This window comes from Hesperophylax consimilis, chromosome 23 (assembly GCF_061612785.1).
Source record: "Hesperophylax consimilis isolate HC1 chromosome 23, BYU_Hcon_1.0, whole genome shotgun sequence".
NCBI lineage: Eukaryota > Metazoa > Arthropoda > Insecta > Trichoptera > Limnephilidae > Hesperophylax > Hesperophylax consimilis.
The window spans coordinates 30,181,631-30,194,627 of NC_142858.1; the positions used below are offsets into that span (position 1 = coordinate 30,181,631).

A 12,997-nucleotide genomic window follows, 5' to 3' on the forward strand; every position below is an offset into this window, starting at 1 on the left:
AATAAACGATCATTTGTCTTCATCATAGTATGATTTACTTTCCAGCGTATCCTCCTACCTTCATGCCTCCTCTGCAAATGTTCCCTACTGACTGCGGTTCCTCATAGGGATTCCCCGTAGGAAATCCGTAGTTGCAACCCTAAGATTCTCACCAATCGTTTCCAGTTCGCAGGTCTTTCCGCCCTGTTCCAATCCTCTCCCACAATGTCAATCCACATCTACCTCGGCCTCTGGGTTGCTTCGGCTGGGGTAACTACTTTGTTCTGATTTATTTTTAGTGTTCTGTAATCTGTCATCCTTTTACATGTTCAGCCAAATTTGAAAGGTTGAATTAGTGCGAAGGGAGGGTGAGTATTTTTCTATTCGAATTGCAAAATATTCCTAAACATTCAAACGATGTTATTTGCTCTTGACGGGTTTTGAAGCCATGGAGGGCCTGGAGTTCAGAAGTTAAGTTACTGCTCTACTACTAATAGAATCAACTTTTCATTTACAATACATCCATTCATAGGAAGTAGTTGTGACCCAAAAGTTGGTCGATGTCACTGGACAAAAAGGGACTGATGATGCTGATGATTATTGCCATCGCTAATCATTTGGATTTCATCGGTTAAATAGTGTCATGATAACCATTAATAACTAATTGAGTAACTGAGTAACTTACCTAGCGCGATATGAGACTCCTTCACCCAGTCCCGCATTGAGGTCAGAATGTTGATCCAACAGGGTGTGTTCCCTGGGGGAACCATATAGGTAAACCCACGCAGGCCCAAATGTGGGTAAAAAACCTAAAAATCATTACAATCAGGATTAAAAACAGCAATCACAATCAGAACATTATTATTTTTTACAATTTTTTTAATATTGATTTTAACATTTTTGGAGTTCCGCATCGTTGATCAATCCTCTTTATAATACCATCGCTTTTTTGCCTTCGCGTAAAGTCACGAGCCGCCACCGAGTTATGCCAGGCTGAAACAAAAGGAACCAGGGAGTCTAGCACAGTGAAATCGATAACTTTACAATATCGGATCGATAGGCGTGACTACCGATGATTTTATACTGACTTCCCGAGCACGGTTGCACTGTTAATACAGTATAGGCAGCTCTAATTTACTTAACCTCAATGAATTTCATGTACTTGCGCGAGCTACTCGTTCCAAAATAATGTTTAAATGTATCAATACCAGGGTTGAGCATTGAAAGTACTCACTTATACCTAAATTACATGAAGTTAGTAATAGATAAGCAGATGTGGCAGATCTATTTAACTGCAAGAAGGCTATAATATCATATATTTTCAATAAATATTAATTAAACCTAGCAAGTCTACTTAGAAGTTTTGCGTGTACCTGCATCTCTTAATTTAATATCATTCTAGAGTTTCTGATGTCATTGTATTTGATTTATTGTTTATGGTATATTTATACCGTTGTTATTAAGTAAATAAATACAATACCCATACCGTTATTACGTACGCTTGCAACACTGGAGGTATATCTATGAATTGACATTCCGAAACGTCAAACGCCACACAGTTACGTAAAAATGTGAATAAATTGGCAATTTTGAATTAAAATACTAGCCAAAATATGCAATGGTCACAGACATATGAATATATAGACTAGAAATTAAAGATGAGGGGTAAAATCAACTGTTGAAGAACGAAGGGGGTAAAGCTGACTGTGATTCGTCAATAAATCAGTCTGACAGTATATAGGCATCTCGTATTATAATATCACCATTTAGTTCTTAAAAGTAAAATCTGCTTTTGAATGAATAGACATTTTTACATGGGAGCGCAAATTACTCGCCACGTTATGAACAAATTTGCGAAGTCCAAATTCGGCAAAATAAATTTCTTCTACTTTCAGAGTCGAATATTTCGTTTACGTATTTAGTTAAGACACTTTTATAAATGTTCATAATTTACTTCCCAGCAACCAACCAGCTTTGTGTTTCGCGTCCAGACGTATCTCGATGTGATAGTATAATATATGTTTCTACAACTGATTCATATTATACGATGTGAATATGCTTAAAATAAAGTAAAATAATGCTTATATATAGAATGTAATACGAAAATTGGGTTTATTCTCTTTTTCACATCTATTTTTACAAGTTTTCATACCACAAGCCACCATTTTGCCGTGTTATTTCGTAAAATGAACCGATGATGCCTCGACCATAGTTCGCACAAGAATGATGACGTCACGTTTTCTAAATTCACTTGAGGCCATACGCGAGCACAGCCGGCTCCAATGGAATCGGTATGGGGAGTGGGGAATAATACGCTTTTAATCACTTCGGGCAGGTCTACTAATATTCATATGTCTATGGCAAGGCTGCTCAACCTTTTTAACAGTTGGGCGAAATTGACGATTTTGAATCAGTGGCGGGCCACTGAATACCTTACGGTTCCTAATTCCATGGGGGGGGGGGGGGGGGGTTGTTAGAGAATTTCTATAAAACATAATTCCCCACAAAAAAAATTCAAAATGAGTGCGCTCCCCACAAAATATTTTAAATCCATAGGGGGGGGGGGGGGGGGGTTGTTACAGAACTTCGCTGGGAAAAAAATCCGCGCACCCAAAAACATCATATGTGATTCCCCACAATAATTTTTCGAATTCCATGGGGGGGGGGGGGGTGGCTACGGGATTCCATTTCGAAAAAAATATTATATCAAAAACCGGTGTATTTTTGTTTAAAAAGTAAGTTCAACAGGTTCGATTTTTTCGTCACTGATTCTCGTTCTGAGTAGCCTAAATCGCCTTCGTTGTTTTACCGCGGGCCCGCGACACTTTTTAAAATTGGCGGATTTTTTGAAAATGGTTCACGCGGGCCACTTATAATTCGTTCGCGGGCCACAATGTGGCCCGCGGGAGTAAATTAGTTAAACATTAAAATTAAATATTAAAAAGGGAGTAAATTAGTTAAACCAATGAACGTCATTGGCCCGAACGGATTCAATTCGCCACGTATATGAATTCTTTCAATTCTAAGAGCTTCCTTACTTCAACTCCGTTCGTTGATGAGCATTATTAAAACAAGATGTGTATATTGACAGTAAATAGTCAGACAGTATCGCGCTAAAATATCTATCGTCGACCGTGCTCGCAAATATCACTAAGCCCTCCGATACCTTCTAGCGTAAAAGTATGTGTTAAAGCATTGATACAAATAGTAGGTATAAGTCAAATTTGCTGAATTTTGTTTATTCTGTTTTGTCTTGTTCTGTTCATACTGTAGGTCTAAACGCATAATCTACACTTTTTACAGGTTTGAGTCCTGAAACAGAAAAACATGAAGAATGTCTCTTAGTCATACCCTTTTCTCCGTCGTTTGATATAGCTTTAAGGTCTACGTAGTGGGTGCCGATGACACTAGGTTTCACAGGATCATGGTCCATCAGTTGGATTCGAATTCTTTGGCAAAGTGGTGGAAACATATCGGTGAAAACAATCTGTTCGTTCCACACTGGACTGTAGCTGCTGCGTTTAACTGACGTGACTCCCTATAAATAAACACATTCATTAGTTATTTTATTTATAAATGTAAGATTGGCAAAAACACTAAGGCCCCTTTTCCACAGGGTGTCGCAAGTATCCGATACTAATGTTGGGTACGCATTTCGAAAAAATATTATCCAAATCTGATTCTATAAACTCGGGCAACGCCGGGAATTTCAGCTATTTTACTTATAAATATTTCAGGGTTTCGCAAGTATCCGATACTAATGTTGTGCAGTGTGCACGCATTTCGAAAAAATATTGTCGCGCACTGTCCGATTGATATCACGAGACCTACGCGCAAGATTTGTGGCGATAGTCGCCAAGATGCATGAATAATCGATGTAATGCGTATCCGTAAGTATTAAATAAATAAAATAATATTATTAATAATAATACATACACTTAGTCCTGCGAAGCTAACACGCACAAAAGGGTCAACCAAGTCTTTGGTCTCTCCGGTGAGTGCCTTTTTGACGTTGGCCATAATCGAAAGGTTCATCTTTGGCAAACCGTCGGCCTTGTGCACAAACACCACGTACCTCGCCCTCTGTCTTTCCGTGGGCACGCCATCCGGCAATAGTAAATTTCTGAAAAGAAAAATACCATCAGCATCGGGAATCTGGAATGATGCGCGAATTAATATCTTTAATAAATTGGAATGAGCAGGAAATTACGCTTCAATGTCGTCTTCGTCTTTTTCTGTCTTGGGAGGTACTTTCACCAAGTCGCCTTTCCCAATGACACTAATGTCGCATTTTAAATATCCTTTTGGCCCGGCAGCTGCATCGGACGAGTCCATCAATACAGCCCATTTATGATAAAACTGATGATCTGGAACCGTGAAACCAACAGTCATCTACTTTAGCAAAACATAATCATAGTCAATTTCAAACAGCGTGCAAATAATGAAATATTGGAAGAAAAGCAAAAAGTTTTAGATGAGTTTCACCGATGTTATGCCCCACTTCATGCGTTATGATCATTGATTAACCTAAAAATATCATTTCTGCAGTTGCAAAATGGAAATTTTCGGTTGAGACGTTTAAATGCCTCGTAAGTGACGCATATCATGGATCGTGTTAACATTTCATAGCCAAAAACGATGACGATAAGAAAGAAACAAGTATTTGAATATGGTATGTTGAACACCATTGAAAGGATGTAAATGTAATAAAAACATGCTTAATGGTGCGTCAGGCTTGGAAGATGTAGTTGCTTTGTCGCATTCTCAAGAAAATCGTGATGTTTATGGATAATAAAAAAATGATGGAAAAGCGTTAAAAGCACGAAAAAAAAAAATTAATGAAGTCAGAAGAAATAAATCGATGAGACTTGTGTTAGGGAATTGTACACACGTAGGAAAAAGCGGTGATGAGCAAAGAACAAATTAAGCTAAATGTTAAAGTTAGTTAAAGTCTATATTGTTGCTTGACAATATATTTTAAGTGTTATACATCGGTACACCGTAAAAAATAAACATTTTGGTAAACTTCGTGTTTATTTAAAATTAGTAAAGAGGAAGACAATAATGATTATTGTGAATGGATAATTTAGAGAAAAATGTGCTGGTGTATCGGTTAACGATAGACTGAACATAATAATTAAATAATTCTTTAACATTTATTTTGGATTCTCTAAATAATGAGGTACGAAGGTATCGACCACATAAATGTATGGAACGTCTGTCGGTGTTAGTCCTTCAAAATGTCATATGATGATAAGCGCTGTTCTGTAATGTGATTCACATGTTTTAAACGTGGATTGAACTTTCAGAGCTACAGTATTTTATATTACATACTGTTATAAGTTGTTAAAAACATAAATTATTTTCTTATTCTACAAAGCTGACAACTGACAACTGAAAACACGGTTATATAACCGTGTTTTCAACTAAATTAAAATTTAAAATAATCACGTAGTACCTACAGGTATAAATCTAAAACATAAAAAAGGAACAAAGCAATCAACTTCATACAGTAGTTATTGCATTTTGATTTTTTTAAATTTATATATTTTTTATATTTCTAAGTCTTTCACTGTACTTAATAAATTAAGCATTCAAAAACGTTTTTCACAACACAGGTGAACTCCTAGCGAGGAGGACAATAAAGAATCTCTTGTAATATCAAATACATTTAGATAAATAAAAAATTAAAATTGTGTAATTTTCATGATGTAATAATGAAAACCGGAATAGTAATATTAAGTTAGTTAGTGGAATTAGTTTCTGTTTTGCCCGTTCAGTTCAATAGGTATCTTCACATTACAAAATAGTCATGGAGCTGTTCTGGTTATGTAGGGGGCGCGGGGCTAATTAAAAGTATTATTGCCGGGGACGAGGCACTTTCACACAACATTCTGTTAGCTAAACACTGCTGAGAAAATCTCTACCGTTGCAAGTTAGAATATTAAATAGAATTTACCCGCGTTCCAATGACGCTCTCAACAATTAACAGCAACGTTACTGTTTTAGACAAATGTTTTTTAAAATCAACGATTGTAAAATACTAGATTATTTGAGTTTTCATGTAGATTTTCTTAGCGTGTGTTTTGGCTGATGAAATGTTAATGAATAGCCCCTATATTACCTGGCTGTGCCCAAACCGTGGCCACATCCATTTTAAAGCTGCCCAAATTTTTGTTTGGCCTGAATACGTTCCTCGCCTGCAGGACCTGTGACACCAACACTCGTTAGGGACACACTCAAACATATATGATTTAATTAACAGTCCAGCATATCACGAGCTCGGTATGGACCCGTCTACCAATCATTCCGAGAAAGTTTTGAAATAAATATTCTTGCGTAAGTGGTATATGACTGTGAGATTTAATCTAACATGTTTGTATAATGTCAGTCACATCATGACAACTCTTAGGTCGGCCATACACCTTCAAGTATCCTAGAGCTGAAGACTGGCGCAAGTATATTTGATCGGCCTTATGATCACACACCTTCAAGTATACTTGGACAGTGCCCTTTCTGGCGAACAACATACGAAGGTGGTTGAGCTGTGCGGTGCAATCAATTTTACCCATAGGGTCCACTGTCGACGCTTTTGTGTAGTTGGACTAATGTTAATACGGTGTGAAGATTGGTCGAAAAAAGAGAACTATGTTCACAAATTAATTTAATCAATAAATTGAAATTCGCCCCGAAAGACTGGCACAATTATTTGCGCATGAACAAAGAATCTTATTTGTAACACCTGGCATGAACTTCTTGATGCTTTTGAAAATAAATTGACGTACATAAAGTAAACTTGTGCAAACGTTGTTTGAGCAAGCATGCAGATTGAAAATTCTAACTTTTTAAGACGCCTGTGCTAGTCAAACTTGCGCAATGTTTGACCTACACATATTCAAGTGTACTTTATGTGTATGGCCGACCTTAGAGAAGGGGAGTATTTAAGACGCCTAAAGTGATTATTACCATATTATAAAGGTTAAAATACTTATTCAATCGATAAACGACCGTATATTTGAAACATAACTAATATAGAAACTGATATAAAATAGATAATGGAAAGATATATACATTGTTTACACAGTCAAATGTTTTTTTTTTAATCTGTTGTATAAACTTGAATTTTGTAAGGTATTTTAAATGTGCCACATATATTTCTTCTTTTTGAAGATGTCGTGAAAACAAATACCATTTTAAGAGAGTAATTAGAATTAACTTTTTGATTTTTGTATTTAAAAAAGACTTTGATATTTATAAGTAGGAATATTTTAATTAAACATGAAAAAACATACATCTTTTTAATCCAAACGTGGACAAATTGAGAGAATGTGTAATTTTGAAAACACATTCCTTTTATTTAGGAAATCTTCAAGAAAACTGTCACCTCACTTAAATGGCAATCACAGTACGAAAAAAGCGACTCAGGCACAGACATAGGAATTAATCATATGTCTATGGACTCAGGCTAAAAATTCCATCTTCTTCAAGGTCAAACCAATAATACTGCCGATTTTGTATAAACTTAATATACTTGCAATTTTGGGAAGATAATTTATAAAACATTGCTAAAATAAAAAATATCGAAACTTACTTCTGTTTTCAGAAACTAAATTCTAATACTTATACCTTACCTTTATAAATAAAGAACACATTGATTATCAAGGGTACGCGTAGGTGTAGGTCGCACAATGTCTCACAACCTATGTATGTCTAACCATTAAATTAATACTGTTCATATCTTAAGGGCCGAGGGTTGTGCATCACTGTTATTACCTAAACCGCCAAATGTCCATTTTACTTTAACAGTTAAAATAGGATGTTTTTGTTTTGTATAATTTTATTTTTCTATCTACATTTGTTAATTAATTTTTATTTATTTTGCTACCGGTTTCGACACAACCGTGTCATTAACTAGGAATCTTTAAAAAATTCTCAAAAGTGATGAAATTGCTAGGGAATGAGACGGTTGTGTCGAAACCGGTAGCAAAATAAATAAAAATGAATTAACAAATGTAGATAGAAAAATAAAACTCTATAAAACAAAAATGTCTAGAAATTATTTCATAGTTAATGCCCAAGAAAAAAAGATATTTGAAATTTAAATTTTATACCCCTGGCGGTCCATATTAGGACGGCGGTCCGCCTGTTGCGGTTCTATGCTATACCCCTGGCGGTCCATATTCGGACGGCGGTCCGCCTGTTGTGGTACTATGCTATAGAGCTGCGTGAGCGGACTGATTTCTATACCTTTGTTCTGTGAAATACATTGTATAAATATAAGTGGTTAATTGTCACAAAACATGACATGCGAACACGCACACAGAAGATTGAAGCAGACAATTATCACTTTGTACAGTTCGATGTTTTTGTTACTTACCAGACAGGCAATAAGTGACAGAATAGCGATAGCGAAATACGATAAATAAATACGAGCATTAAATTCTTCCAAAAACATAGATCATAAAGAAGGCTTCATGGGAAAATAATAGACAGCCCAGACAAAAGAAGAGTGCGAAGGTTTAAAAAAGAGTTGGGGATGCCGATTGTGATTTGGATGGACGTACGCCATTGTGACATGAAAACAAGTTACACCGCGTACTATTCCGCTCCCAATCTGAAAAAATAATTAAATTAAGTAGCAAAAGGAGCAAATAAAGCCGGGCCGTCCGAATCGCGGCGGGCATCAAGATCTCATTTCTTCAAAGTATCTACATACTTTGCGGTAAAGGGTCAAAGGAATGTATGAGGTGATTTGTGACCGATAGTACATTCGTTTTGCTTTTTTTATAAAGACGCAAATAATTGCTCGGCGCAGTGAATAACTTTTATTAATAATGCAGCTCGAGTTTCCAAACGCAAATAATAATATAATTACAGGAAACAGTGATGCCTTCTTGATGCTGATACATAATAATAGTCACAACAGTTGATTTCATACTTTTTATGCTGACATTTTGTTTGCTTAGTTATTTATTGAATTTTATTAAACCCGTCGAAATATTAATCATTGATGAAAATGATAGTACTAATAAATCTAAACGAAAGATGACATAGAACAAGACAAGGAATATAAAAAAAGGTAACGGTCGCAACTTGGAATCGAACCCAGGATCACTGTCTTACCGTGATAGCGTCCCAATCCACTCGGCTATTATGACCTAACTTTTTTAAAGGGAAAAATTAATTGAATACAATATTGTTAATTCTGACTTTGAAAAATTAGATTGACAAAAATAACGTAATTTTTTTTCGCGACCACCGTTTCCTTTTTATTGTCTGTATCTTGTTCTATTCTATGCTTCGTCTAGATTTACCAATATGTATGTTACTCTTCTTCAGTGCTTAATTATTTATTTGATGGTTGGGAGCGGCTCGAGTGCGTTGTGCGGCAAGTGAGTACGAAGCTATTGAGCTAACACTTGATGCTGTGGGTACACGAGTAAATGTCACAAAGGCATATCGGTCCTCGAAAGAGAGATGATGAACCGAACTAGGGAACAAGGTGGGAGAGTACCCGCTGCTTCATACACGGTCTTCAAGTCGACCTTGAAACTCCCTATTGCAGTTCCCGTTCTCAGGATACTGCGACTGTGGAGGACCTACAAACAGAATATACACCTCAGCATCCTGTTCTCAATCCAATAGGGAACTTTACAGATTAACAAAGATCACCTTGGATGTTCACCTCGCTCCGACTCCATAATAACTTTGAGAACTTACCGAGAGAGTGATGATTTTGTCGAATAGCACAACCGGCGGGATGTGAAAATCGAACACAAAATACTGAAAGAAAAAATACTTATTTTTGAATGTTTTTTTTTTAAATTTGTGATTTTTTATATTTTATTTCATTTTTAAACATTATTTATGTGTTTGGAAACATACAGTTTTACAAATATGCAATATAGTTTCAAACAATACAATATTCACATCGATAAGTGAAATTTCCACAAGAAGAAAGATGATCATTCAATCGCAATAATATAATTCATACATTTATTAGTCATTAATATAATAATACGTACACAATAGAAGTAAAAAGGTAACAAGGAGGAAAAGCAGGATAGTGATTTTATATAATAAAAGTGAACCCGGTTCCATAACATACACCGGGGGTGGGTGTGCTAGGATTAAAACTTAACTATAACAATCATTTATTTCACCACAAGTACATTAATATGTCTTGATTATAAATAGAATATTATAGTATTAATATCTAAAGATAGTATAGACAGAATATACCTATATAGAGAATATGTCTTCCTATTCGGTACATGTTTTATGGTTAATTGTGGAGAGTGTGAGGGCAATGGAAGTGGATTTTCTCCAAGGAGTTGTGATAGACGTTGCCGAAGTTGATGGATATTTTTGGATTATTGAATTGGAGTGTATGTAATGTTTGATTGTGACGTAGGACTTAAAATCTAAGTGTTTCAAAAACCCTTTTGATTTATTTCTAGTCTACATAATACAAACATCATATTGTCGGTTCCAGATGACAGATCCAGATTACAATATTTGAATACTCGGAAAGTCGAACAAATTAAAGTATAGGATTAAAGTCTATTGTAGCGATAGTATTATGATATATACGTTACATACAAATAATAACTAAGCGTTCTTGCAGTAGCGTAGCGTAACTCCAGGGCCCCAGGGCGCGTACTTAAGCCGGGCTTCATACAGGCTAATACAGGATCTAAGAAGAGTAGATAAGAGTGGGTACGACCCGACTAGTAAAAGTGAAGTAATATGTGTGGATTTGCTGTAGCCCGGTTCGTAGAGCCCAAGCAGGCCAGGGAGTCGCTACGCCGATGCACTGGTGTCTTGGATAGATCAGCGCTGCTAGCTACTGGGTGTACCTCGTTGTAATACGGGCAGTTTGTGCTCTCTTTCACACTGGTGTACTTCTTCTCTTCTCCTACTTGTATGCATACCACCGGGTCCATGTTTAGTCCGGCCAGCTGGCGGGCCTCTAGAATAGTGACACACACCTGGTAGTCCTGAGCTCTCAGGTGAGACTGGCTCATGGTGTGGACATTGCGAATTGGTCTGAAATGTTAAAAATACATCAAGTAATTACTGTACCACTAACTGCGCTCGTATTCCATTGACAGTACCTTGTTCCGGTTGCCAGCAGAGCCACTGATTATTGTTAGACAACAACACAGTAACTGACCGACTGATTTAGTTACGAAGTTTAGTTCAAAGTAACTGGCAGTTATTAGTACCTACATAAGAGTAACTTGCGGTTGTTAGTTAAGTGCACAGTAGCTGATAGCTGTTATTAGATGATAACAGAGTAACTGACTGTTGCTAGTTAATGTCATAGTAACACTTAATTAAGTGTGGATCAACAATCAGTTGTTATTAAGAACAAGGTAACCGACATGTTGTGTAAGTTAAGAACAGAGGTATGCAAACTTTTCTCTAAAGGACTTGAGATGTATAGAAATAAATACCGTAGCGTTAACGTAATATCTGACAGCAAATTGGGCTTAAAGAGATTCCTTCATAAATTTGTCCAAATTGTGGCTACTATGTTCTGGCTACGTTTGAAATTTTAAACGCTGTTACTAGTTACCACAAACCCGATTAACTGCACACTGGAGGCCCCGAGGAAAATAATTACCCTCAGAGTCTATATAAAGATGGTGTGTGGAGGGTCTATTTAAAGAAAGTAAGGAGAGGAAGTTCTGGAATGGAAAAATGTAAGTCCATCCCTCACAGTGCAGTGTGAAGCATTTGGTGGGCAGACGCCAGACCTAGGCGCATACTCCAAAGGCTTGGCAAGCCTCCCCCGGCCACTCCTGTTGTCATCACTTGCTATTGCTAATTTATTAAGAATCTCTTCAAATTATCGGTAATTCGTGTTAAAAAAGGGATTGTAGGCCTTAAGAATGAATTAACAGGTTTTGTTGATAAACTTTTTGTAAAACATGAATATACATCACAACGAAACTTCTTTGTACCATCGTGATATGACAAATCGATAAACATTCTTAAAATATATTTTTTTTAATAAGGTCTGTTAATTTATCGTGAGAGTAAAAATCAATTTCTCTCAATGTACTGACAATTATAATAAGAACATGAATGTATTTAACCACTACCAAAGACCTGACTGACCTGACACTGACCATTTATCAAAGGAACATAGGTTCAAATTACAGGAGATTTGAGACAATTTGGTAAATCAATAAACTTTTATATTCAGAATCGGTGTTTTTGGCCTATATTCCGCAGGAATACATACTTCACTGTAGTTCCTTATAGGCTTACGTTGACTCTGTCGCATTCGTTTCTATACGCCTCAGCTACACAAATAGGTACATTTAAGAGCAACTCTTGGACACCAAGCGGCGAGCGGTCATAATGCAGGGGTGTTTTGGAGGCGGTCAACGCAGAAGGAAGTAAACCTCAATTATTACACACTCCGCTACGAATCACGAGGCACGCGCTTTTGTTTAACTACTTCTCCGCTGACTGCCCCAAAGTTGAAAGACCAATGATCAGATAAACCGATAGAACTGTGTCTGTGTGTCAATTGTTAGATAAAATAAGCTTATTTCTTCCTTATTAACAATATCAAATATTTTTCTAATCTCCTTAGCTACTTTGAAATATTACTTTAAGATATAATTTGTATTAAATTATTCACTTCTGATTGCTGCTTATCCCCGACGAACGCTGTAATTTTTTTATTTTATTACTTGTCTTTATGCAAATCAATATCCTATCACATTATTTGTCGATTTCATTGATCTGTCTGGGAGTCGAAAGTTGATCGGTCTTATGTAAATTGGCGACATGAATTTTCTTCCATATCGGTATAGATCACAATTCTAGAGATTATCTATTCAGTGGTTTTACTAAACAGATTTCACAAAGAGTTATAGTGTTTTTAGGGATACGTTGCCATTTCGATATCAACCTTCCCGTACCGAGCATACCAGTACCGGGTATGCGCTCACAAGGTGACAATCTAACGTTACCTTTTAAATACTTAAGTTACCATTCT

The 12,997-nt window shown here is 36.3% G+C and overlaps 1 protein-coding gene across 1 annotated transcript in view; it reads right to left on the reverse strand.

The window, feature by feature from the left end:
* Positions 1-12,997, reverse strand: part of mfr (ferlin family C2 domain-containing myoferlin misfire) — a 193,117-nt gene that overhangs the window by 21,080 nt on the left and 159,040 nt on the right. The window contains exons 7-13 of the mRNA XM_089645736.1: positions 10,839-11,028; positions 9,700-9,762; positions 6,104-6,188; positions 4,190-4,346; positions 3,916-4,102; positions 3,331-3,517; positions 665-788 (exon numbers count right to left, since the gene is read on the reverse strand). Of these exons, the coding sequence (XP_089501862.1) occupies positions 665-788; positions 3,331-3,517; positions 3,916-4,102; positions 4,190-4,346; positions 6,104-6,188; positions 9,700-9,762; positions 10,839-11,028 (993 nt within the window). The remainder of the gene's footprint in view (positions 1-664; positions 789-3,330; positions 3,518-3,915; positions 4,103-4,189; positions 4,347-6,103; positions 6,189-9,699; positions 9,763-10,838; positions 11,029-12,997) is intronic.